General features: G+C 39.4%; 2 protein-coding genes across 2 annotated transcripts in view; one reads left to right on the forward strand and one right to left on the reverse strand.

Moving 5' to 3' along the window:
• Window positions 1-4,458: 4,458 nt before the first annotated feature.
• setdb1b (SET domain bifurcated histone lysine methyltransferase 1b) lies at window positions 4,459-22,717 on the reverse strand. The gene is made up of 22 exons (XM_066683268.1): window positions 22,505-22,717; window positions 20,600-20,833; window positions 19,823-20,007; window positions 18,866-18,903; window positions 17,948-18,254; window positions 17,392-17,593; window positions 16,885-16,958; window positions 16,249-16,439; window positions 15,617-15,755; window positions 15,236-15,371; window positions 14,408-14,524; window positions 13,535-13,823; window positions 10,907-11,259; window positions 10,463-10,579; window positions 10,134-10,303; window positions 9,508-9,753; window positions 9,048-9,209; window positions 8,535-8,710; window positions 8,033-8,120; window positions 6,609-6,823; window positions 6,043-6,131; window positions 4,459-5,033 (listed from the first exon to the last, which is right to left on the reverse strand). The coding sequence occupies exons 2-22, from the start codon at window positions 20,827-20,829 to the stop codon at window positions 4,916-4,918; spliced, it is 3,642 nt and encodes a 1,213-aa protein (XP_066539365.1). The 5' UTR covers window positions 20,830-20,833; window positions 22,505-22,717; the 3' UTR covers window positions 4,459-4,915.
• Window positions 22,718-25,901: 3,184 nt separating this feature from the next.
• Window positions 25,902-26,438, forward strand: part of znf687a (zinc finger protein 687a) — a 16,906-nt gene continuing 16,369 nt past the window's right edge. Inside the window, exon 1 of the mRNA XM_066683179.1 lies at window positions 25,902-25,947. The gene's annotated coding sequence lies outside the window, so the exon portion shown is untranslated. The remainder of the gene's footprint in view (window positions 25,948-26,438) is intronic.

A 26,438-nucleotide genomic window follows, 5' to 3' on the forward strand; every position in this document is an offset into this window, starting at 1 on the left:
TTATTAGCTGCTTATTAGGAAGATACAAATCCTGCTAATTTTTTACACAAGTAGATGTATATTACATTCAGTAAATGTAGTGGGTAGCCTCCTCTGGAGGAAAACAGTAGAATATATGCTGAATGTTGCTAGAGTAGTTTAGAAATCATCAAACAATGGGAAGGTGGGGAAACATGGACGTAATTTTAATTTTGAACCATGTTTATAAGGATAAGAACTTGAAGATCCAATTATTTACACCTCACAACACAGAATTGATTTTCCAGCTGGTAATCACGACTCTGGCTTCTAATTAATGAAGGGTCAGTATGAGTGAACAACAATAAAGAATTGAAATTCCTGAACAAATGTTTTCTTTGGCCATAATTCAGAAATATTAATTGTAAAAAAGGTGTTTGACCCTGCTTTAACTCACTCAAAATCATATGCTTTAAATAATAATATGAATATTCCCTTGTCTGGATATTCAAATACTGTTCCTTTAACTGCCCATCCATTTGAGTGAGATTTCAGCACCTGCCAACACCTTATTTTGACAGCATTTCTCAGTAGTCCAGTCAGGAAGGTGCAAAAAAAAAGTGCTCACTAAACATTGACCCACAAGGTCTGCATTAGGCGACACAAAGGTCATTATATGCAATGGAATACAAGCTCATCATCTTCTGGAGCTGGACAAAGTGCAGACAAAAGCAGATGCTAATGTCTTGAAATGGGACCAGCATTGTCTACTCTGTTTCCTTTTCACTTCCTTGCTTTCTGAGTGTTTTCCAGGAGAGGCAAAACTCTAAAAGTTGTATCAGGGGCCATATTTTAATTCCTTATTACTTTCATAGAAGTGACTGAATTATACATAGTAGCGGCTGAATATTTTATAGTGTAACTGGATTGTTTGTAGTAGTTACTGAATAATACAGAGTAATTTATATGTACTGAATTATTCATATTTACTATTGGATACTATATAGATGCTACTGAATAATTTGTATTTGTTCCGGAATAATTTATCAGTTACTGAATAATTGATAGCTATTGGACAATAGGCCTAAGTCTGAAAATTAAGAAGCCTTGTGGTTAAAGAGTTGAAGCTAAACCTAAAGTTCATAAGAAAATATCCACTAGAAATGTGTTGTGGTCTCTTTGGGGCATGAAGCACTAGAGAATGATACCAAAGCAAAAACTCAGAGACACAACCAAATCTATAAAAATAAAGAATAAAGTATCCATAAATCACCTAGGGAGACAGCTTGACAAAATAAATGTATTTTGTTTATCGTTAAACAAAATGTTTAAACAAAATCTGACGTGTTTGTGCTTGTATATTTAGGTTTGTAACAGGCTGATGTAGCTAGCACGTAATGAAAATCTCACCAGTTAGCATCATGCTAATTACATAACTTTAAATTTGCCTCAGGCTATGTTGAGTTGTTCAGAATTTCTAAGTAATTTCTAAGACTATGTGACACTATTAGCTCCATAAACATACAAAACAAAAAAAAGCTCAAGCTTCAAGATGGCTACCACAGTCTTATCTATGCTACATGCTATTTTAGCAGGTATTCATGCCTCAGGAATTTAAACCAGACAGCTTTCCTGAGGTCATATTCTGGAGGAAGGATAACATATGGTTGAATATATGTCCAGTCTAAACACATTCTAATTAGTAATATCAGACACTTCTTAGTGTACCCACTCTTTGAATGCTTGTATAATCTCTATAGAGACCCTATAGAGCACTGACCACTAGAATGGGACAGCTTGGACACAGAGTCACCAAGACTAATGTTAAGTGTTGGCAAGTAGGGTGTAATGCCCCCATGTATTCGGCTGTTTTTCCTGTCTATTAATGACCAATCTTAGAGTAGCAAGGAAAAGGGAAAGAAAGCATGATCCCTCCTCCAGCTTTGTCCTCTCTTCCCTCTCTCTTTCTGTCCTTCTTTAAAAAAAATTAAACAGCTTTAATCCAAAGGTGTATGAAGAACGGAGTAAATATCGTAAACTCATCCTAGTGAAACCAAAGATCTCCACTGATGCATCTCCTGTCGTTTCTCCTTCTGTCTCGCCCCCACCCAGTCAGTCACCTCGCATCCCCAGGCTAGCCAAAGCGAATCATCGTTTAAAAAAAAAAGGAAAAAAAAGATGATTTTGATAAGAATGTATATTTTTTATCTTATTTGTTATTGGGGGAAAAAAGAGAAACTTCAGCTTTTTCGTGAAAGGTAACCATGGTGATGACAAACTATGATGATGGTGATGACGGTGGTGGTAAAAAAAAGTTTCATGATTTGTCTGTGCTTTTTTAATAATGCTAACCTGCCCCATGGTCCACTGATTCCTTCTTTGTGTATGTGTGTGTGTGACAGTGAGAAAGAGAGAGAGAGAATGAAAAGAGAATGTGAAGATCCCTGCTGTGTTTTCCTTTGCCAAAGATTTGTCTTTTTTTCCCCCCTCTATCTTTCCCTCTTTTCTCTTCCCTCTGCCGGCAGGTTAGCCTAGTGTATTTATCTCTGAAACAAGAAAAAAAAAGAAAGAAAAAATTGACAAGACAAAACTTGCTTGTTCATTGTACAGTGTTGTTCATTTTAAGTCATTTTTGTAACTGAAAGTGTTTCACTCATTAAAATAAAAATGGTAGAATACAATAAATAGCTTTGTCTTTTATGTCTTTTTTTCTTTTAAATGTCCTGTGGCTGTTGAAGTAATTTCCATTCACTTAGCTTAAAACCACACACTGCAACTTTGGGGGATTTAGAGACCTCTCTGGTGGAAATGTGTAATTGCACACGACATTATTCCTGGTTTTTGTGTACAACTTTATAATTTGTGCTGTGGTGCAGCAGGTAGTGTCGCAGTCACACAGCTCCAGGGGCCTAGAGGTTGTGGGTTCGATTCCCGCTCCAGGTGACTGTCTGTGAGGAGTGTGGTGTGCTCTCCCTGTGTCTGTGTGGGTTTCCTCCGGGTGACTGTCTGTGAGGAGTGTGGTGTCTTCTCCCGTGTCTGTGTGGGTTTCCTCCGGGTGACTGTCTGTGAGGAGTGTGGTGTGTTCTCCCTGTGTTCGCTTGGGTTTCCTTCGGGTGACTGACTGTGAGGAGTGTGGTGTGTTCAACCTGATAGAACACCTTTGATATGAATTAGAGCTGAGCCAGGCCTTCTCTCCAACGTCTGTCTGACCTCACAAAGGCACTTCTGGAAGAATGGTCAAAAATTCCCATAAACACACTCCTAAACCTTGTGAAAAGTCTTCCCATAGATTTGAAACTGCTGTAGCTGTAAAAGATGGGCCGGCATCACATTAAACCCTATGAATTAAGAATGGAATGTCACTCAATTTCATATGCGTGTGAAGGCAGATGAGTGAAGATATTTGGCAATATAGTGTAGCTGCTGGCCACAGGACTCTATTGGCTGGATATTTTTCGTAGGTGAAGTAAATGGTGTTTCATAAAGTACGCAGATTTATTTTTTTGAAGATTGTCAACACTGTTCCTACCATTTTCGTTATCTATTATCACTCAGTTTAGAAGATTATTTGTCGTTTTTCCATTCTGTAACCATGGAGCGGTTCAATATCGTGCAATGCATTCTTATTGTGAAAACCCATTACAAAAACGAGGAGTGCTACGCAGAGACTGTCCGTAAACTTTGCGTGATCTTTGGACGTGGCAATGCCTCTACCACAACAGTTTCGAGGTTGGTGCAGAAATTCGAAGAATCTGGGTCAGTTGCAATCAGAAAATCGCCCGGTCGAAACCGTAGTGTTCAAACGCAACAAAACATGGCGGTAGCGCACGACCGTGTGAAAGTGAGCCCTGTGAAGTCGCTTCACTGTCGTTCACAACAGCTGGGTATGTCAACATCTGTGCATCGAATACTGAAAAAAGATCTTCATATGCTCCCTTACAACATTCAGTTGACACAAGAGCTGAAACCAGCAGATCATGCAAAACAGCGAAGAGTCGCCGATTGGATTTTGACTAGACACAAGAGGACGATAAAAAGAGTTATCGTTAATTTCAACAATCGGACGACTACCTGCAGAGAAAGTGGAGGTGGTCATATGCTCGATATCATATCTCATTATTAAATTGAATTATGTTGAATGAAATTACATAAATTTAAATTTTGCTTTGATTTTGGCGGAGTTATTGAATTTTTAAAAAAACTTTGTACTTTATGAAACACCCTTTATTTTCAGTCTCACATTGACAGTGGTCAAAGTTGTGTTTACAAACTACAGCAGCACTGCTGGGTCCGATCCATTCATACCATACAGCAGTATTCCAACATCTATTTAGGCCAACATTTAAAGATGCAGTGGCAGTTATAGTAGCAAAGGGGGACAAACTAAATATCAATTTAATTCATACAACCTGGCCACTGTGTACTGTTATTAGATATGAGTCCTAGCTACTAGCTTTAATAGTACCACAGTAGACGACTTCTGTGAGGGAAGAAGTTTATTCTTTTCCAGAGTACAGTCTAGTCTGTCCTCTCACAAATATTCACAAAAAATTCCCATGATACACATACAAAATAAAACATGGCCAATAATAAAAAGAGCAAAGAAAAACAAGAAGAAGAAAAGTCATTCAAAATTGATCTGTAATAATGTAAAAGATACAGAGACGACAGATTGGCTAATCAATTGATAGTGTAAAAATGCAGGAAATAATTACATTACATAGGGGCACACAGCTTAGTATGGGTGTCTTCTTAAGTTTAGGGGAGGGGGAGGTGGAAATAATGTGAACTGTATAGCAACAGGGAGCACCTGACCATGTGTTTAATTTCATTGCATCCCTGATTATGTGATTTCATTCTATTGCAGATTTGTGTATAGCTTAGGCAGTACAAACCCATAAAGTGGCACTATGAGTACCACAGAGACTTCCAATGTCAGTGTGTGTTTGTGTGTGTATTACAGTAGTCTTCCTCTGCACTCCGTGGACCCACAGCAGCACAGCAGCTCTTTGCCCTCCACACTGCCCACCTCATAGTTATAGTCCCAGGTCAGTTCTGTTCCTGCACGAATTCGCCTGGACACAGAGTGGAACATTTTAAAAACACAGACATAGTACACCAGGGTTTCTCCACCACAAAACACCCTCCATCTACTGGCCCTCAGTCCAACGCTGAAGAAATGCCAAAGGTCTGAAGTGGGATAGTGGTGGCACTTTGTCAGAATAAACCCCAGAATTTAGATAACCCTGCACTGTTGAATGATTTGAAGATTTTGGAAAAGTTGAATTACATTTTACATTGAAAAATGTTTTCTAACTTTGGTGCCCTTCCCACTGCAGAATGATCTAATGACTGTGAGCATGTTTTCAGAGTTTTCTGAAGAAAAGAGTCTAAAGTTGAAGGACAAATCTTCTGAGGATGCAAGTGAATGACACACACTCTTAGTAACTTCTTTAAGGAACCGAATGTGGTTCAATGGCATCACTCAAAGAACCTTTTGTAACAGCTTTGTTCTGTGCTGTTGAGAATGTCTCTCGTGCTCCAGTTGTCAGCTCATGAAGCCTTATGACCTTATTCTTGCAAAAACATTTGTGAAATTAATACATAAACATAGATGTCTAACAATTCTTCTTCCATACTTTTGAATTATACTTTGTCAATTTCAGCGTTTACAGAGTGACTCACAACAGCACAACCCCCCAATTTTAGTGTGTAATGTTCACTCCTGACTCTGTAATACTAACTTTCTACTAACTATTTGTATAAAACACAGCACAGCTATAAATAATACAAGGTGTTATACCATTCAGTGTTCTTTGGGAAACAAAATGCATTACCATGATTAATATTGATACAAAACAGTTTTTTAATTATATATTTTTAATAATACACATTCAGAAATAACTAAATGCACAAACGGTTCTGTAAAACACTTTACACAATAAAAAAAATAACATTCTAATTGTGCCATTCACCGGATGACATTAAAACTGTGATGTAATTCGTTTAGAGATTTTAAAGTGAGGCATAAGAAATTTTACAATCTTAAATTAAAACAAATAAAGATAAAAATATAGGACATACTTGCTGGCAAAGAATGCAACCCAAGGGAATCGCAGATCATGAGTGTCCACGAATACATTCTGAACGAAAAGGTTAGGACTGCAGCTATGCTGTAACAAAAAAAGATAACACATTAGTTCTCATCTACATCTTTCATACATTCACAGTAGTCAGTTATAGACTACAACGTCTATTACAGCTTTCACACAACTAGATCAAATTATAGAGCTGGATTAATGTTCCCTAGGGAAATGTATTTTAAATGAGAAAGCAACAAAATGTGCGCTGTGTATCTAGTTTTTACAGACAGTAATAACCGTTAAAATTAATGAGCCATTCTGATTTTGTGATGCATCTTACGTAGAGGATCAGCGATGGACGTGAAAAGGCACAGAAATCAAAGCTATTTAGATAGGGTGAGAACAGAGCTGTTTTCTTTGATCATAAATGTTTTATTAAGATCCCTAGGGATCTGTTTTTACTCATGAAAAGTGGTGAGATATGTCCCCGAGTCCATTCAAAGTCCTTTCAGCATGAACTGTGGGGAAATTGGAGGAAATTACTCAGACCTCACACTGAGTACTCACATTGAGGTAGCGTCCCAGATTTCCCTCCAATTTAGCATCAATGATGTAACAAGACTCCTCCCCATCAAAGAACTGTCGGGTGGTTTTGGGGCCGCCTTCACCCCCTGGGCCCTGATTGCCTCCTGGGCCTCCTGTTTTCACCTTTATTCCGTGGGAAGATTTCATGGTGATACCTCGTGTTGATTTCACTGCTACCTGCCTTTTCACCACCACCACTAGATCAACAAAGAGAGAGAGAAAGAGAGAAAGAAAGAGAGAGAGAGAGAGAAAGTTTAACTGCCATAATTTTAAGGCTCAACTTGCATTTCTAACACAGATTACTTGGAAAACGGAATGTTCTCTCACATTAAGAGACATGAACAATGAAAAGAACAATATATAAACCATCAGATGGTGCTTTTGTTACATTTTGTTTTCAATTTCAAAGGCATTTAAAATTTATTTAACCCAGTCTTACGTTTCAGAGCTGTCAAAGATTTCTAAGTATCTGATTAGCGAATGTTAGTTTCTGTTTTACCATTTCTCCTCTTTACTGTATTTACTTTTGCATCATTTTCAAGTCTTTCCTGTCATATTAAATATATTAAATTGTTAAAATACAAATGTTCCAAAAATTTAACACTAAAATCTGTAATTTTCCTGTAAATTCACCTCAATGTTTATTTAACAGTAAAAATGAACTCAATCATATATTTTAATACATACAAATTTAGAAATTGACGCATAGAACACTGGCTGGGACAGAATCATATTTTCCACTGGTTCACATCACATTTTTGTGTTAATTGTAATTTTTAATAATTTCAGAATTGAGACCTTCTCTTATTATGAAGTGTGGGAGGTGAAATTACTAAATGACTTGCACTCAGAAACTTAGTCTTTGTATTGACTATTGACCCTGAATCTCATCTACAAAAGGCTATTATTTGTATAGTGCTTAAATAAACTTCATTTTAAACTTATAGTTCAAGTTAAACACAGCCTTCAGTCTGAAAAGCTCCAATAATATAAACCTGACCTTGTTGGTCTAGTTACTTGTACACGGTCAGGGTTTGGACTCTTGAAATGCTGCTATGTTTTAAAATTATAGTACACTAAATATACTGTTTCTGCATAGAAACCCTATTTTTGCTCTTCACACGTGCACACACACAGTACAATTCTGATTCACATTTTACATGTTGAGATAGTTTCCCAACTTTCATGGAAATTGGGTTTGTAAATAAAAATAAAAATCATTTTACTGTTTTCTGTAGACTCTTGCATAGACACACTTTTGCACACTATTTATGAGGAGCCACCTTAGCTGCTGTTCACACAGAATTGTGATGTCATTTATAAAAGTGACTGGTAATATATTGTGAATACTTTAAATTTTAATGTGAATAAAAGTTAAAAAGCTATTTATTTGATTTCTCTCCTACCCTGAGGCTTCTTTTCACGCTCTTTGTTGTCATCTGACCCAGAGCTGATGGTTTGCACATCATCACTGTCTGAGAGGGTCATCACGTCCTGTGAGAGAGAAAGAAAATATACAGCAGAAAAAAGAAAGAAACACAAATAAAAATAAATTACTCTTTTAATCCCACTGTTCTCGGAGATCTCTAGTTGTCACCAGTTTCACGAGTCAGTGCTCCCCCAGTGACCTTCAATCCAAATGATCTGGGGGTGTGATACTTCTACAGGTTGTATCTGATTTTATCTGAATATAACAAATTACATATAGAAATGTTTTTTTGATTTTGTGAAATTACACACAAACTCTCCCTTTATTTTCCAGTACCACAAAATAACAAGGAATGTCAAGTTGTACTAAGTACAGTTGTAATAAGTATGAATTCCAATCTGCCCGTTCAGCCTGAGCCACATTCACCTGCTTTGTGAATGACACCTGGCTGAGGGAGCACTTGTGTCCTCCTCATTTACCTTTTTCTCCGTCTTGGGCCCACCCTCCTCTTTGACATTTTCGCCAGTGGATTCAGATTGACTTGTCAGCCATGAGGCCACTTTACTCTTCCCGCTCTCCTCCGGCACAGGAGGCGGCTTCCTCTCCTCTGTCCCCCCACCGGACACGCTCATCCCATCCTTACTGTCCTGACTCTCTAGAAGAAGAGAGAAAGGGAAAAATGGAAATTTAAAGAAAGAGAATTGTTTTGGGTTAAATGACTACTTACAGATACAGAAAAAAAAGTCAAACACTTATGTCACAAAAATGACTAAAGTCTAAAGAGCCCTGCACTGAGGTGTGTGCAGATGTGTAGTGGGTGTTGGCGTAATTCCTACGCAGGAGACTGGGTTCCTATAATATGACAAAGTTAAATTGGCTTCAAACTTTATTGACCAACAACTTTTTTGACTTCAAGAGTCAATAAATTTATCAATGATAAAAATAGTAATCATTGCAGGTTTAGTTTTTTTTTTAGCCCCATTTCTCCTTACCTTCCTGAAGTCCTTTGGTCTGTCTGCGAGTGGTGTAGCTCCTCCACACTGAGCTGGAGGTGTAGTAAGTGTCTTTTACAAACGTGTCGTCTGAGGAGTCGGTATCGTCTGGGTTTGAGTCCTTTTCATCTTCAGTTTCGCCTTCATCAGAGGAGCCTCGGCCTGTGGGAGGGAGAAGGAAAAAATACAACACATTTAAAACACCTGCTGCTGTCTGCAGACACGATTCTAATTCAGTCTTTTATTATCCTTTAAAGAGTGAGTGTCTTTCAGAGTCTGTACTGAGCACCTGATTAGCCATCTGCTCTTTCTAGCACTTTACTCTAAATATTAAACATTGCTGAGACTTGTGGTTGGTATTTATTCCCCTGTAGCCATTAGGCATTAGGATATTGCTGAACTCCTGCATCCAGACGCACCTTCTAGCCAAAACCACTCTTAAGAAGACACATCTACACACCTTTTCCTGTGGTGCTGCTGTTTCTGTCATCAGTCTTGAAAGCAGTTTTGCCCTTCTGGCCTGGAGTTCTTCGCATCTTGACCCGGCTCAAGTCCACTCCGCTGCCCTCGCTGTCTGAACAGTGCGCCTCACTCTCGTAGCCCTCTTTAAAGTTCTCCACACTCTCAATGTGGTCCAGATTGGCAAAGTATTCGTCTCCCATCTCCAAGCCCTCTTTATCAGCGAAGTCATCGGTGAGGATTTTCCCTGAGAGGTGGAGGGAGGCGGAGAGGGGTACACAGAAATAGAAAGAGAGAAATATATACCAAAGTATTATTAACAATAATAATAATTACTACAACATCTTTTCAAATGATAAATAACAGTAATATGACATTTTCTTCTTCTTCTTCATGCTCTGATGTATCAGAGATTGCATAGGAACCTATTTTAAGCATGGCCTCTCAAATGTAGGGGGCCCGCTCTAAGGGACATCACCTGCCCCGCCCCCTTCCCCCCTCCCCTCACTTTTCATAAAGAATTGATCTTAATGGAATTTTCATAAAGAATTGATCTTAAAAAAAAACAAAGAGGGAGGGGGGGGGGAGAAAAGGATGAAGCAGAAATCCAGAGCAGCATCTCCGTACCTGCATAAATACAAACGAAGGAACCTTTGGCCACATCATCAAGGCAACGTATCCCCCAGCCTTTGTTCTGTGTTTTAAACAGCTGCAGACGCACCTGAAGACCATGCTGCACCAAGCGATTAGTACACATCTGATGATTACAGCGGCATCGCTTATTACACTCATATATTCTGAGAGAGGGAGAAAGAGAGAGATCAGATACAACTCTATAATACACCACCAAAGCTTTGATGCACCGCCATCTGTCTTTGTAAAATGTAATTGCTCTAGACACACACAGTGCTGTTGTTGTTGTTTTTTGGGTGGTTGTGTGAATGTGTGATACACACCCTGTTGGCAAGCACTCCTCCAGTCTCTTGTAGTGGTACCCAGCATTGGGGTTTATCTGACCCCCAGGAGTACACGCTGTGGCCTGTAGGGTCAGCTGGTGGCAAGAACATTTTGATCTGCACAAAAATAAAATAAATCATTCAGATTAGCCAGTGTGTTCTAAAGCAGAATCACTAAACATATTCACATCCTTCACCTCCACCCCAGCCATTAGTACGAGGGTGGTTATTCATAGCTGCAAATACTTGAACTGTTCCCAAATTAGTGACTGCCAATTCCACACATTAACACTATCAAGCTGCGAGGGTGAAGCCAAAGAGATGCTTCCTCCGAGCCAACCAATGCTTATTTCAGACTGCACTGGAACCCAACATAAGCCCTATCCACACAGCATATAACTATTAATAATAATAATTAATAACTATAATAGTATAGACACTAACTTGTCCTGGCAGCCGTCTGTACATTCACAGCCAACGAGGAAATCTGCGCTGGTGTTGATATAGACCCCATCCTCAGGGATGCGCTCCTTGCTGTAGGCGACACTGGGAGGGGGTGTGTTGTCAATCTCGTTCACACAGGACAGGGGGATGTCCTCTCGTCCCCCTGTGATGTCCCGAATGAAGTAGAAGGGTCTCTGTGGCTGGAAGCGACGGTCCACCAACACGTACGGGTCCAGGCAGAACATCTCCAGGTAAATAAAGTCACAGTGCGCCTGGAAGAGGTAGCGCTGGATTTCTGCCATGTTCCTCAGGCTCAGGCCACATGGAGATTTATAGATTACGTGGAAGGACATCTGAAGGGAGGAAGAGAGTTATAAAATGTAGGGTTGGGGCTGTCACAATAAGTATATTATCAATTTACTGTACAATATATGGACGAATAAGTCCTCAATCATTTTTGATGCATGTACATCACCAATCTCTGAGTATTCTTAACTAGGTTTTGAAAAAAATTAATTACTCTTTAAAAGGAGTGTAGTTGCTTTAGTATGCTATTATATCAGTGGCTTAAAATAGTCTGAAAATTACAATTATATCATATCACAAATATTTCAGGTTATCGTGACAGGCATGTGTAGCATTATGAAGAAATAGGTAGGGAGCGAAAGACAGAAAGAAAGAACAAATGTTGAAAAATATAAGAGCAACAGTAGTCCAACCTTGGGTGGTCCAAAGCCCTGAAGAACAGGGTGAAAGGGGTCTAACAAAGTTTGCAGAGCCACAGATGGACTATAACCTGCAATTGCAGAACAACAACATGCATCTACATGGAAAAAAGGAGCTAATAAAATGAACAGCGGTTGTAGAAACAAGGAGCTGATCTGTGTACATCAACATAGAGACCAATCTGATCGCCAAAAGAACTTACAGGAATAGACAAACAGATAGAGGCAGACAAACACAGACAGCCAAAGATACAAACAGATAAGGAGAGAGACAGACAAAAGGACCTTGTAGTTGAGGTTAGGGGTGGGCGATATGGCAAAAATCTATTATAAAAATAGTTTTTTTTTGTTTTGTTTTTTTGTTTTTGCAGGATCACGGTCTTGATTTTATCACAATCCTTTTTCATGCTGGTTTTTAACCTCTTAACACTCCAGGTATTTTTTCCATTTTCCGTCTGAAATTACATACTCAAATCTTGAGGCAGTGAAAAAACTAGAGGCAATTAAATGAAGTAATGTCACAGAAAAGCCTTCAGAATTTTTAAAGTTATTGAAATTAATTTGGGTGGCACAGTGGTGCAGCAGGTAGTCTTGCAGTCTCACAGCTCCAGGGACCCGCTCCGGGTGACTGTCTGTGAGGAGTGTGGTGTGTTCTCTCTGTGTCCGCGTGGGTTTCCTCCGGGTGCTCCGGTTTCCTCCCACAGTCCAAAAACACACGTTGGTAGGTGGATTGGCGACTCAAAAGTGTCCGTAGGTGTGAGTGAATGTGTGTGTGTGTTGCCCTGTGAAGGACTGGCGCCCCCTCCAGGGTGTATTCCCGCCTTGCGCCCAATGATTCCAGGTAGGCTCTGGACCCACCGCGACCCTGAACTGGATAAGGGTTACAGATAATTAATGAATGAATTAAATGAATTTTTAGTAGCTAAAATATGATTAAAACATAAGTTAATTTGGAATCATCTTTGAAATCTTCTTTTGGAATATGAAAGACCCCAACCTCTCCATAAGGAAAACGATTCATTTTACTGCAGATGGATATATATATATATATATAATCTAAGCTTAATGGCAACATTTTACCTTCCTTGATTAATCTCATGCACCTCTCCAAATGGCTTTTTACCCTCACCAAACAGGAAAAAGTTTCTGACTCACCTCGATTTATTCTGATATTTAGTCGTTTCTAACACTCCTTTAAGGCCAGATGTGTTGGAATGAGGGAGCTTTCCCCGACTGTAGAGTGAGGCCGTTTCCCTCACTCCCCTCCTGCGTTTAAACGGTCTCAGTAGGTAAAGAGCAGGCAGTGAAAGGGATCTAAGCTTTGAAAACGTATTTATTGTTTTGATTACTAACCAGTGGATTGACTCAAATTTGGTCTTATGTTAATGGGGACAACCTACGCAAGCGCTGGTATCCTTTGTGTGTGTTTGTCGGCTCTTCAGGCTTCGTAGCGCCACAGTTTTGGTTTTTTTTATTTGGGTGGAAGAGATATCAGGTATGGAATAACGAGTTATTTTGGTTTTAATTCAGTAGTTGTACATTTAAGAGTAGTGACGTACATTATCTGTGTCCTGAGACTGCCAATTTGACTGATGTGTAATATGTTCACAGCACCTAAACAACTTATAAGCACTGCAGCGGACTGTATGTGCAGTAGCACGATCCAACAATCTCCCTGTGATGGTGTATCGTGGACAAATTCTCATCGTTCACGTTCCAATATCGTCATGTCGCACACCCCTAGTTGAGGTGTCTGAACAAGCCAACGGAGACACACACTACAGAGACAGCACAAAGATGGAGACAGACTGACAGTCAGAGCCAAGACAAACCCACAGAGGGACCTAAAGAGACAGACAGACACTGACAGATATAAATGTAGACATAAATAGACAAGACAGACCTTGCGGTTGAGGCGTCTGCGAGCGGTCATGCGGCGGAACTCATAGAGCAGGGGCGTGAGGAGGGGGTTCCTGCCGCGATGCAGATTGGTGTTGGTGGGCCGGATCCGTTTAAGGCATTCAGGGGTGCAGACGTGTGTGAGGTAGAAGAGCCGGTCATTAGGTGCCTGGTAAGAGGGCTCCTGGGGAATTCGCTCACCCCCGAACACTGACACAGTGGTCTGCACGAGTTGCTGGGCGGGAACCACAGGTGTAACTATCTGTATTGGACCACCCTGCAGGAGGTAGGGCCTGAGAGAGTAAGAGAGACAGAGAAAGAGAAATCAGACAGACCTCTACAATAAACCCTCAAAAAAAGACATTAGACTGAAAAGAAAGGAAAGAAATGAGAATCTGTAACACCTGCACTAGTTTAAGGTCACCATGACCAATGCCAAGTGTGAGCTAAAGGGGTATAGAAGATGAGGAGAAGGGAAATTGTGTTCTCTGGATTAATGCAGCTCGGCCCATCCATGAATACCTTTTGGGGATAGGTAAACCTGGAGTGGCTTTTGTCATACCACTTCCTAGCCACTTATTCTTGTACCTCAATGCTATCAAATCCTCACAATACTGTTTCAACATCTAGCATAAATTCTTAAAAGAAAAAGCAAAAGAGAGGAAACACTCTCTTTAAGCATTGTTCACTTTAGAAGAAATTCTAGAAGAGCAAATGTACACAAACAATAGGCTATGATGTAGTTTTATAGCAAATACTCAGACACCTAACAGGTCTAGACCACTCAGATACATTTGGGTACGGGTTTACTCATGTTTGGCATGTGTCTCCAATTATAAGATTGTTTATAAATCTGTGAGAGCAGTGATGTACCAACCTGGGGATGTTGGGCTGAGGGACTATGCAGTTAAAGGTTTTCAGCTGAAATTCAGGGGTAATGCCCGGTCGAGGTGGGGGTATAAATGGGGATGTGCTCTTCTTGGCCATTTGAATCCTGGCGACAGGAACAGAATCAAAAAGACATTTTCATCAATTCATCAATGTCAAAATATCAGTTAAGTTCATTTTATGATGAATGCACCAATAAAAAAAGGCTTATATGAAGTTACCACTTCAGAGATACAAGCTTTTGTTCTGATGACAACTAAACAAAACAAAGGCGATTCAATATTTGGGAGGGATATATTTTTTTTTACCTGGCTAGGGCTGGGGATCAATATTCATTTAATTCGTGGCAGCAATAAAATTACTTCAGCGTATCAAAAAACCTCTATAAGTCTGTCTTGTAAAAGTAAGCATGCTTATTGGCTCTGACATTAGCTTAATAAGGCTGTTAACGCAGCAAGATAAAGGAAAATTTCCAACACAATCTCAAGGGTTCTTGCTGTGTTATTGTACGATCACCATGACGACAGTTTAAATGAATTTGTTTCTCCTTGCTTTCTGTATTTTTTAAAGATGTGGAATAGCATGGGGCTGACAGTTAATAGCATACAGTGCCATTTGTTACTCGTCTCAGGCGATGCTTGTACGTGTGTTTTCCAAGTATGAATATCAGAGTCAGTGACTCAGTAAGAATTTGAGATTTTTATATGTGATATCCTTGAAATAAATAAAAGTTTGCCATTCTGTTTAGATTCAATTTTATATTGTTATTTATTTAAAAACGTGAATAGAACCAAACAAAACAAAAGAGAACACTCACTCAGGGCGAATGGTCTGAAGGAGAGTGGGAGCCTGCATCCGAATAGGTCCAGTGTTAGGTAGTGGAGGTCGAATGGCTAACGAACTGCTCTCATTACCAGTGAACGGTACCACAGGTGCTTTAGCCCTCATTATTCCTACAAACAGAAATAGAAGACGCATGAGGTAGAAAAACTAAGTTGACACCTTATAAAACAACAATTCATAGTCCAATTTGATAAGTTGGATTCAAAAGAAATCACCCATACATGACCACTCCATAGCTTGTCGTTTTATACATATTAAGAACTACATTCCAACTTAAACATTACAAATCATTCCCTAAATTTTTTTATGGGATATTTCAAAAATTCTGTTATTATTTAATTTTTTTTTTTTTTACCCATGTTTCCCATGTTGGGTCGTGGCCTTTGGGGGATTCCCAGCTTTTTATCCTGACTGCTGGCAGCACTTATCTTCAGGTTAAACATGGGCTCCAGGCGAGTGGAACCTCGATATATCCACTCACTGCGTTTATCATCCTGTACACAACGTTACAACGTTTATACAATATTCAAAGCCATCTGTCTTTAGTGTATGTGCATGCCACAGCACAGCATACAAATGACTGTTTGTTTCATGGGAATTCTATAGTAATTTCAACACGTATAGTGTGATACACATTAAAGTACCACAGAGGAGAATAATTCAAAAGCATTCACTCTATAAATAATGTATATACACACAGTAACTGAAACACACTTGTGATTCAATGTGTTGAAGTTATTTTTTCAAAGTAAAATTGTAATATGTTAAAACTAACCCAACAAAAATTAGAGGTGTATTCACAATTTTGTCATTAATGAGAATTCCACCTCGAATACTGCAACAGAAATGGTGAGTGATGTATGTTTTTGAATGGCTTTTGTTATTTTGAATATTTTAATAATCAGATTTATACAATATTATTGAACTTTTGTGTCATAATGAAAACATTAATGGAGAAATGATCTACATTCATGAAGCATCACTAACCAAGAACAGCATTTTGACCAGGCTGCCATCCACTTCCTCCACACGGCTCCTCCACCACGTCCCCTCCCACTCTGTCTTAATGATCTGACCTGGCTTCAGGAGCACCATGGGCCTGTTGGGGTATGCTGTGATGTATTCCCGGATAAAATCCCGACACGACTCGTCCTCTATGTCCTCCCATGTGTTCTGCACTGTAGATACACACAGAGACGTAAAGATTAAAGCTCGTGCAGAAGATTAAGAACAATTCCTGACATAAAATGCATCATCATTTGATTCTAATGTATTTCCAATTAATTATTTCTAAACAGAAAATAAACACAGTATTTCATACATCCTAGGACTTGTTCAATAAAAAATGATCTGATGAGTGCTAAAGCTACATGCTGCATAACGTACTGGAATATATTTATCAGTACAGTATTTTAGTTTTTTTCTTTTTATTATTATTCGGTGCATATACTTACTCAACTAATCGTATGAAAACATTAGGTTCACTCACAGGTCATTGCAGAAAGCAAAAGAGGGAAGCACATTTCTTTTATTTACTATGAATAAAGACCCTTAACAGAGGAAGAAGGACACAGAAAAAATATTAAACCTATAAACCAAACATATTAAGGCACTGCTTCTTACAAGGTCTGCACACTGGGTAGAGCTCAGGAAGGCCCACATAAGAAGCGTAGCCATCATCAAAAAAGATGAGGAACCTGAAAGAACATATGATGGAGATGGACATCAGTTTCATCAACATAATCTCTGCATCTTGACGAAGCTCAAACAAAAAGCCCACCCAATTTAATGCCAAATTTCTTCTCTTGCTGCCCCTTTCCTTTACTCATCTCTGTTCTCCTAAAGAGTTACATAAAAGCTATGTTTATAAATAATGTATCTCTCTGTTTTACAGCACTTGATGTACTGATTTATTTCTGCCCAACTTAGTTATGGCTAGGTCTACTCCACAGCTAGATATTTCTCAACTCTAATGGAGGCTAAAAAAAAAAGTTTGAGATGAAGAGGGATGACTATGGCATCACAGAAGATTATTCTCCGTGTGCTTTCTTACTGCAATGCATGAAACAACATGGAAAATATACTTTTCAATGTGGCAGGTAAATAAGACTCGACAACACAAACACTCACCTCATGCGGTTCTTGCTGTTGGGCATCTCTGCCACAATGCCAGCATAGAGCCACACCTGGTTACCATCCTTGTACTTGGCAACAACACGGGCACCCACATACAACCTCTCCAGGGTGGGGTGATAGTCAAAGGCCACGTGATTTCCAGACAGCAAACTCTTCCCCTTATTCTCAAACTTCACCTTGTACTTAAAGCTGTTGCCTGGGTGATAGGACGGAGAGAGAGAAGAAACGACAAGAAATCATCTTCATAAATCAACAAAATTGTGTCACTGTAACTCTTATAGAATTGTGACCAACCTGGACTGATATTTAATGAACACTCACATCACTTTCAGAAATTGATGCTACATTGTGAGACATCAGCAACCCTATTGGTCACTTGGAGTTTGGGATGAACAACTTGAGGAAATCAACAGAATGTCTTTTGACTAGAGGTGGCCACATTTTTTGCATACAAGACCAACCAAAACATGGTATCTTGGACAGTTTTAAGAAAGACTATTTAACCTCTTTATTCCATGCAATAGATTGTGAAGGTGTGCTTCTGTCTCACCCACTGGGTTGATGGCAACAAGGACGCCACGGTGCCACGTCTTGGTGCGTTTTTTACCCAGAATGCTCATGTTAAGGGTCATGGCATCCTGTTTGATTGCTGGGTTGGGCTGAGTGGCCGTGTTCCCTGGGGCTGAGGACACAAACACCGCAGGAATATTCATCATAGGGCCCCGGGACTGCGAGGGCGGGCCTAGGATTTTAGGCGGGACGATGGCATTGGACCCTGATGGAGTTGACTTCATGGACTGCATCAAATTCTGCACCTGCTGCGAAGTTCTCTGAAGTGCTGCTGATGCTTCCTTAAACTAAAGGTCACCGTGAACACACAAACACACACAAAAAATAAAAAATTCACAATTTTCAGTCCTAAGTTGATCATGAGAGCAGTGTAATGTGAACATTATTTTTATATTAAAGAAAGAAAAAAAGAAGGAAAAGCTGTCAACATAATTGCCATTGCCAAATGAGAGGGCTAGAGTCATGGAGTCATAGGAACAGTGTCAGAAGAGTTGGTTTTCAGGGATGAAATTAGGTGTTATTGGTATTTTAAAAAAAATACTTAACAAGAAGAAAGTTTCTGACGTCACTAAATATGAGAATATTATATTTAATTATCTATATCAATCCAGACAGAATAGTTTAATGAGTTTAACTATGTATAGAACTGATATGTACATGATTCTTGGACGTCATCTTCAAATTTGTGATTTAACATACAACCTCTTGGGAAAATTTGTTTGAAAAATTTCCAAATACAGCTTTGCTTAGACATGATCATTTGGCTACACATGAGATGGAATCTAAGCTGTCACAATTTCTGCAGTAATGCACGCACACACACACCCACAGTCCATTTTCCAAACATGCTGCATCTGTCAGCAACTTGTTTGTAGTACAAAATCATATTCTCAGTTACCTGTGCGTCTTTGAGTGATGCTTTCATTGGTGGAACAACTGCGGAAGAGATTGGAGCTATTAGTGCTTTGATGTTATGATAAGGTCAAAATGGATAAACATTTCAAAGAAATATTCATGATGCATTTTGGAGGAACAGCTCCAGAAGCAATGCCATGCATTCTTTAAAGGTGGAGTATCAGACAAATTAATCATTAATATAGCAGCAAACAACTGACTTCAATGTAAAGATATAGTGGAGTAAAGGTGGCCTGAGTAGAGAATGAAGTCTCACACAGTGCGTGTGGTTCTTGGCCTGTTTTCATAGCTGTTCCAGCTGCATATGCACATTAGACGCACCTGGCTGCCAGCCCCACGTTTTGTTTTGCCCAGTCGCAAGAGACTAAACACAGAGTTGTGTATGTACGATGGCAGAACAAAACGTCCATGTGAACACAAACACCCAAATATTCCTCCACAGAAAAAACATTCTGTTACAAATCTGGATGATATGTTTAAATGTTACTTTGTGTGTTTACTACAGTAACATAGGACAAGATACTTGATGTGTGTTATAGTTTATCCCCACCTATGTACCCAGTTTTGGAAAATTCATACATATTGATGATATTCAGTTACACACAGGATGGTGTAGATTCATTACGTGAGTCAGCAACAGGTTGAAATTTGCTCTGCGTTCAAAAATTTGCTCCAAATTACAAGTGACTTGAGTCGTGTGGAGGTGGTTTGGATATAAAATATCAAAATTCTAAATATTATTTATACAATGTCAGAATCTTGATAATTTACGGTTGTTTATATAATAAGCAAATGTTTACACTTTTGTTTGTTGTTTCTTTTGAATGTTTGAAATTGTTAGATTTGTACTAAAGTAAAATGTAGTACAATTTAAATAATATTAATATAACATTTATTTTGTTTTAGGGTGTTCTCAGTGCCCCTCTTTCCATCTACTTACCACAACCAACAGCAATGACATCATCATCGTCGTCGTCTTCATCATCATCTTCATCATCATCTATTTCTATGATCTCAGAAGCACTGCCCTCCTCTCCGCCCTCGTCTGAAGAGCCGCTCTCTCTATACGGCAAACCCATCTTATTGTACAGCTCTTTGACCAGAGACTCACACTGGGTCACTGACCTGTCAAACCCAACAAATACACACTGTTGTTGTACAGGGTATTGAAAACAAAGTGTTTTTTTTTTTTAAATACTTAAATATACATAAGGAATCAAGGGAAAAATTACAATTAGAAAAATATTAAAGACAAAAAAATACAAGGAAAAACATCAACAATTGTTTGTAAACACCTGTTATCAGAGGAGTCAGTTTAAAACGGAACCATTTCCTTTAAAGCCATTCATTCATTTTCTTCTATCATTATCCATTTCCCACAAAAAATGCTCAAGGAAACAGCATTTACATGATCTCAGAAGTCAGTCTTAAAATTTCTGTAGAAGGTTGAAGGTCCAGGTCGGGTGTTCTGGGCTTGAGGCTTGAATGGTGAGTGCATTTTGGCAAACAGACAGTTAGTCATGGTTGTGATGTCACAGCACTAGTGTCTCGTTGCTTCTGATTGGTCAGGGCCATTTACAGACATATAAACAAAAAAACGCAGCTCCGGTTGTACGGTATTATACGGTACGGTATTCTGTATTGTACTCTTAATTTAGCAATAGGATCATGCAAAATAGACAAAGTTAGAGCATGGCATCTAAAAAAAGTGACTTACTCTGAAGCAGTGGAGCAGAGTGAATCCACAGTGGCCATGTCTTTTTCTCTCTCTTCGACCCATTCCTGCAGTTCAGCTAGCTGAGCTTTCCTCTGCTGGACAGCCTCACTCTGGTCCACCTGCTCTTCAATCCATTTACGGAGTTCATCCAGAGAAACCCCCAACTCCTCCTCCAGCTCTGGACCCAACTCCATCTCCAGACTGGAGCCCAATCCTGTATCCACCTCCATAACACTAAGACAGGACAAAGAGCGAAGGTGTAGTTTATAAACTGATAACCATTTGTGAATAGATTTTACCAGTAATACTTCAAACAAGTTTACAAGCGATCTACTAATCTGATGAGCAAACTCAGAGTCTACATGAGTCACCCAGTAACCATATTTCTTTCTATACATAGGAAGTGCACCTTCACTGTTTCTTAGTCCATCGCCAATAAACTCTGTACAGCACATGATGAAAAATTCAACATCCTGGAACAGTTTTCTTATAAACAAAGTACATTTACTGGTAAACTTTTTAAAAGAGAAGTTCAAATTGACTGTAGCAGTGGTTCTTAGCACCTGTACTACTGGTGGTATGCCAGATGACATCTGAAAATGTACTATTTACTGAAAAAGGATTTATTGAATATCTAAAGTTTTCCCATGTAAATTACACCACCTCCTTCAGAGTTTGCAATACTTGGTTTTAGAACCACTGGGCTGCAGCACTGAACAAAATGTTTAGCGTTTACTGTTTCCCAGCAAACTTGTCTTTAGTGGGTTTTGTTTCTACAAACGTAGAAAACAAATATAAATCAGAGTAAGAGTAGACATGCTCTAAAATACCTGACTATACCAATAACGTTGTAGCATGTTTTTTGTGGGTTTTGCTGGTATTAATGGATCAGAAACAGCAGTGCTGTTGGAGTTTTTAAACACCTCAATGTCACTGCTGGACTGAGAATAGTCCACCAACTAAAAATATTCAACAAGCAGCATTTGGTGACGGCGTCCTGTGTCCACTGATGGACTAGAAGACGACCAACAAAGATGGACAATGTTTAAAAACTCTAGCAACACTGTTGTGTTTGATTCTCGTGTACAAGTGCAACACTCACAAACACCACGTCAGTGTCACTGCAGCACTGAGAATGATCCAACACCCAAATCATACCTGCAGTGTGGTTGTCCTGAACATTAATGAACAGGGTGTAATGGGGCTAAAAGTGCACAGAGCAACAGGACTACAGTTTGTAATTGTATAACTGGAACACATATGATCAGTAGAGCTGGTAAAATGGTATGCGATGTGTGGAATATAATTGTGTCCTTGTTTGTGTGTGTATGCTGTCTACATGACAGGAGCAGTAGAGTAATCTGATACCTGCTGAAATGTAGTAAAAGTAATAGCATTGTTCGTGTGCACCACTGATGCCACGCGTTGAACTGCGCCCCCTACCGAGAAATGTGCTTACAGCGAGTCAGTGAGTTATAAACTAGCACCATGAGGGAATTCAAACGTTTAATATGTAGGATATGGGCCCTTTAAGAAGACACTCAATTGAGCATCTAACGGAGGCGCCATGCTTTCATCAAACCACTCTTAACGTCCACAAAAATCAGCTTAAATAAGTCTCCAGAGATTATTAGAAAAATGAATAACTTAGAGACTACATCAAGCTCCCATCCTTTGAAGGCACTGCTCAACAGTAAATAAATGAGCAAAGGTTCATGTTAAAATGCATAATATACAAACAAAACACAGCCTTTAGCTTTTGCATGAACCGTTCTGCAAATATAAAAATGATTCTAAGGCGCTCAACATTTTCTGAAACCTGCTTCACGAAGAACAGTATTCTCGGTCAGTTCTACTAACCAGACTAACTACTGCTAGCTAGCTTAGCTTTAGCCGTTAGCTTACCCCAAAAGCCAGATTTCCTGAGCTCCTCTGTGTACTCTGACTCCGAGCACTTAAATCAAAACCACGTTTTATTTAAATTATTTAAAATATCTTTGGTTACGTATAAAAAGCCATTTGAGACTACGCTATTCTAACCGTAGACCAGGGTTTATATTGTTAACCCGGTCACTTCGCTTTGTGTCGGCGAGGTTGCCAGATCCAGGAAAAATCAAAAGTCCACGCCGGTCCTGGGAGGCTACACTATGCGATTATTAGCCCGAGTTTAGATCCGATTCAGTGTCCGAGATAGGGGGCGGTAGGCTGCAGATTCTTGTTCAAATCCTCGGGGTGAACATCGTGTAGCGTGCGAAGGACACTGGCTTAGAGCAGTCAGACGATGTTGAACGTATTTTATTTTCTCGACCAGAATCTAAACGTAACAGCTAAGTCTGTACAGATCCCCGCAACAGCCAAGGAGAAATACGGGCATGGAAACAAAACACTGCAAACTGAAGAAGAAATTTAAATTCCACACAATTTAAATTCCTCTCTTTTGCTTTATTTCACCACAGGAACAAAAATAACCCTCAAAAATGGATGTAATTGAATTCAAAATACATTTCCAATAGGCTGCCAACTCTAACAAACAGCGTTTCTGGAACAGCAGAGATATTTTATAAACCGCAGTCAAAACAAAAATACAACAGTTTAGGCGTTTCCCTGTCAAACACATATTACTGTAAAAATATTCAAAGATTCCAAAGAAATGTCAGTGTAGGGCAAATATGTGACCTTTGAGCCCTCAGATGGCATTGCATGAGAAACCCCCATGCTACTGTGCAAAAGGTAGCTCTTGGGAGTTCTTTGTAAAATCATTTTCACTTAATAAACCTTGCTGCTGTATCAAGAAATTCAAATTTAAACTCAGCTACAATGGAGCTCTGGTACAAGCTCATTTTTGGTGGTCCAAAAAATAATGGTAATGTGTGCTGTGGTCAGATGATATGTCAGCTGGAAAAACAGCCATTGCCAATTAATGCAATTCCTGTTGAATATTTCATTTATGCAGTATTTTAAATGTTCTTTATAGGGTTAAGTGTGTTCATGAATGTTTTGACAAAAATAGATGTTTAAAATTATTTTAATATATATTCAAGATGTGGTAGTGGGCTAGTACAGGTCTAAATGCTGATGTAGGTATTATTAATGTTTATAATTACTTGTCTAGAACATGCATTTGGGTTATTGTAAAGTACACTATATATTTAAAATATCTGTTTATGATGAATACAAAAGGGATATACACGGGTTTTTTTATTTTTAAACAGGCTCAATTCTTCTTTAAAGACGAATATGTGGCAACCTTGTGTGTAGGGTTAAGACTACAGGGAACTGTAGTTTCTGACCAATCAGAGCGCAGTTATGTAATGATTGACAGCGAACTGTTCACGCCCACCGTACGAGGCAAGCGCGGGTTTACCAAGCTAGGGGGTGGTTTACTGTTTCTCATCACTATACTAGATGTTTGTGTAGACTTATAAAGCAGATAATATTCATTATTTGTTTTACTTATCAAAGTGTCTTAATTCCTTCAGGTTGCTTTTTTCTGTTTTATATAATTCAATATCAGGTCTGAGCATTTCCCCTTTTCCCAGTGTTCTAAAGCGTCTCAGACATTTTTAATACATTAAATGTCATTTTAATGAAACATATGGAATTTTGGAGGTTCAATTGATGATTGGATGTGGACTTTAAAAAACGTAAAGGAAAAGCCTGACATATCTGTAAATCTACACAAAATCTGGTATAAATGTGTGTATATGCTGTAATTACATTAGTGTGGTGTGACAATACACACAATAGCTATGCTTTATTTTTAAGGGGAAGTGTTGGCAATGTCAGATAGGGATGTCCAGTGTATGATGGATCTGGTATTTTGAGTTGGGGAGATGTGGTGTGGCTAAAGATTGAATAAAGCCAATGGGATGCATTTATCTATTCAGTGCAATGTATGAAACACTGGTTCCACTTTCAGACAGTCTTGGAGATAATGCCCAATGGGGATTGGTAGTGTTTTCACCACAGGTAGAGGACAGCAATAGCAATAATCCTCCTCTTGTGACCCATTATAAATAAGAGCAACCGAGATCCACATATTTACACTAAACTGCAGTCCCTTCAAAATCCACCTGACAAGTCCTTGATATAAAAGTGCCCCCCCTTAATCAAAGGGACAACAGACCCTACTCTGGGCTTAGCACTGCAGAAACTTGCCTATGTAACTTTTGGAGGAGGCTTTTTGTCCATTGTAACTATTGAATCTAACAGCACACATGAGAACATTTTGCACATGTACCATTCATTCATTCATTATCTGTAACCCTTATCCAGTTCAGGGTCGCGGTGGAATCATCCTGGAATCATTGGGCGCAAGGCAGGAATAAACCCTGGAGGGGGCGCCAGTCCTTCACAGGGCAACACACACACATTCACTCACACACACACACACACCTACGGACACTTTTGAGTCGCCAATTCACCTATCAACGTGTGGTTTTGGACTGTGGGAGGAAACTGGAGCACCCGGAGGAAACCCACGCAGACACAGAGAGAACACACCACACTCCTCACAGACAGTCACCCGGAGGAAACCCACGCGGACACCGGGAGAACACACCAACTCTTCACAGACAGTCACCCGGAGGAAACCCGCATGGATACAGGGAGAACACACCACACTCCTCACAGACAGTCACCCGGAGCGGGAATCGAACCCACAACCTCCAGGTCCCTGGAGCTGTGTGACTGCGACATTGCACATGTACCACAGTGTACCAAATAAATATATATCAACAAAATGCATCTTAGGGTGGCTGTGGGTTAAAATGTGTTCTGAATGCTACTTACCAGCACAAGCTCTGTATTACACAGTGTATTATGGATATCTGCAATTAACTAGAGTACAGTTGTACACTACTTACTACTGTACACTTAGGAATTGTCTGAGTGCACTGAAATTGTGCAGTATGTTTTTAGACACCACTACAAAATGGCGGAACCCCAAAATAGAGAATAGTGAATGGTACTGTTTTGGACACAGCCTAAAAATAAATAAATATATAAAAACAATATTTTGAAGCTTAGTTTCCTTATACAGGACACAAGGGCAGTTAGAAAAACTTCAACAACCCTTACCTACTATAATAGTGATTACCATAATATGGGTCCTACAACATTAACAAAGACTAACAGGTGTGATGGCGAAACCATACACTGTTGGCTGACTCTTGGGGGCTTTTTAAAATAAGTGTACATGTGTTTGGAGTTTTTAACTTTAACCAAATTTTAACCAAAATAAACATTTAGTCAATGTTCAAATTTTAAATCCTGCAATAGCTTCCTAGAGATGACGCGGCTGTAATGCTCCGCCCTGGCAGAGGCCAGGAACAGTCAGCATCGAGCAGGTAACTTCAAATTAAACTTAACTTTACACTTTAAACACGGCATCTTTCATCACAACCGGGGTTTTAATTAAATGACAAGACCTTAAGCAATTTTGTGAGTCCGGAGACTCGTAGGTGAGTCCAGCGATTTGTGTTTAATTATCGCTTAAACTTCAGAATCATCAGCTTATGGTTACGGTTGCTGGGCTAACGTTAGCCATTGGTTTAGTGGCTGCACCGCTAGCGTTAAGTAAGCGTTCCTGCATAGTTTTGTACATTTTAAATAATTTATAGAGCGTCCCCCGACATCCAGCAGGGTTTACTTAATCCATTGTTACGTTCTGGTGGACATGAATGTGCAAAAACTTATAACTAAGTTAGCTTTCGAGCTACAAGTTGAGGCTAACGAATTTCTCGGGCTGCGGTGTGTCCCAGATCGCTCCCGACTCCCTATGTAGGGCACCACATAGATCATGACACTGCATTCTACACCAAAATAGTGCACGTAATTG

Source organism: Hoplias malabaricus, chromosome 10, assembly GCF_029633855.1.
Source record: "Hoplias malabaricus isolate fHopMal1 chromosome 10, fHopMal1.hap1, whole genome shotgun sequence".
NCBI lineage: Eukaryota > Metazoa > Chordata > Actinopteri > Characiformes > Erythrinidae > Hoplias > Hoplias malabaricus.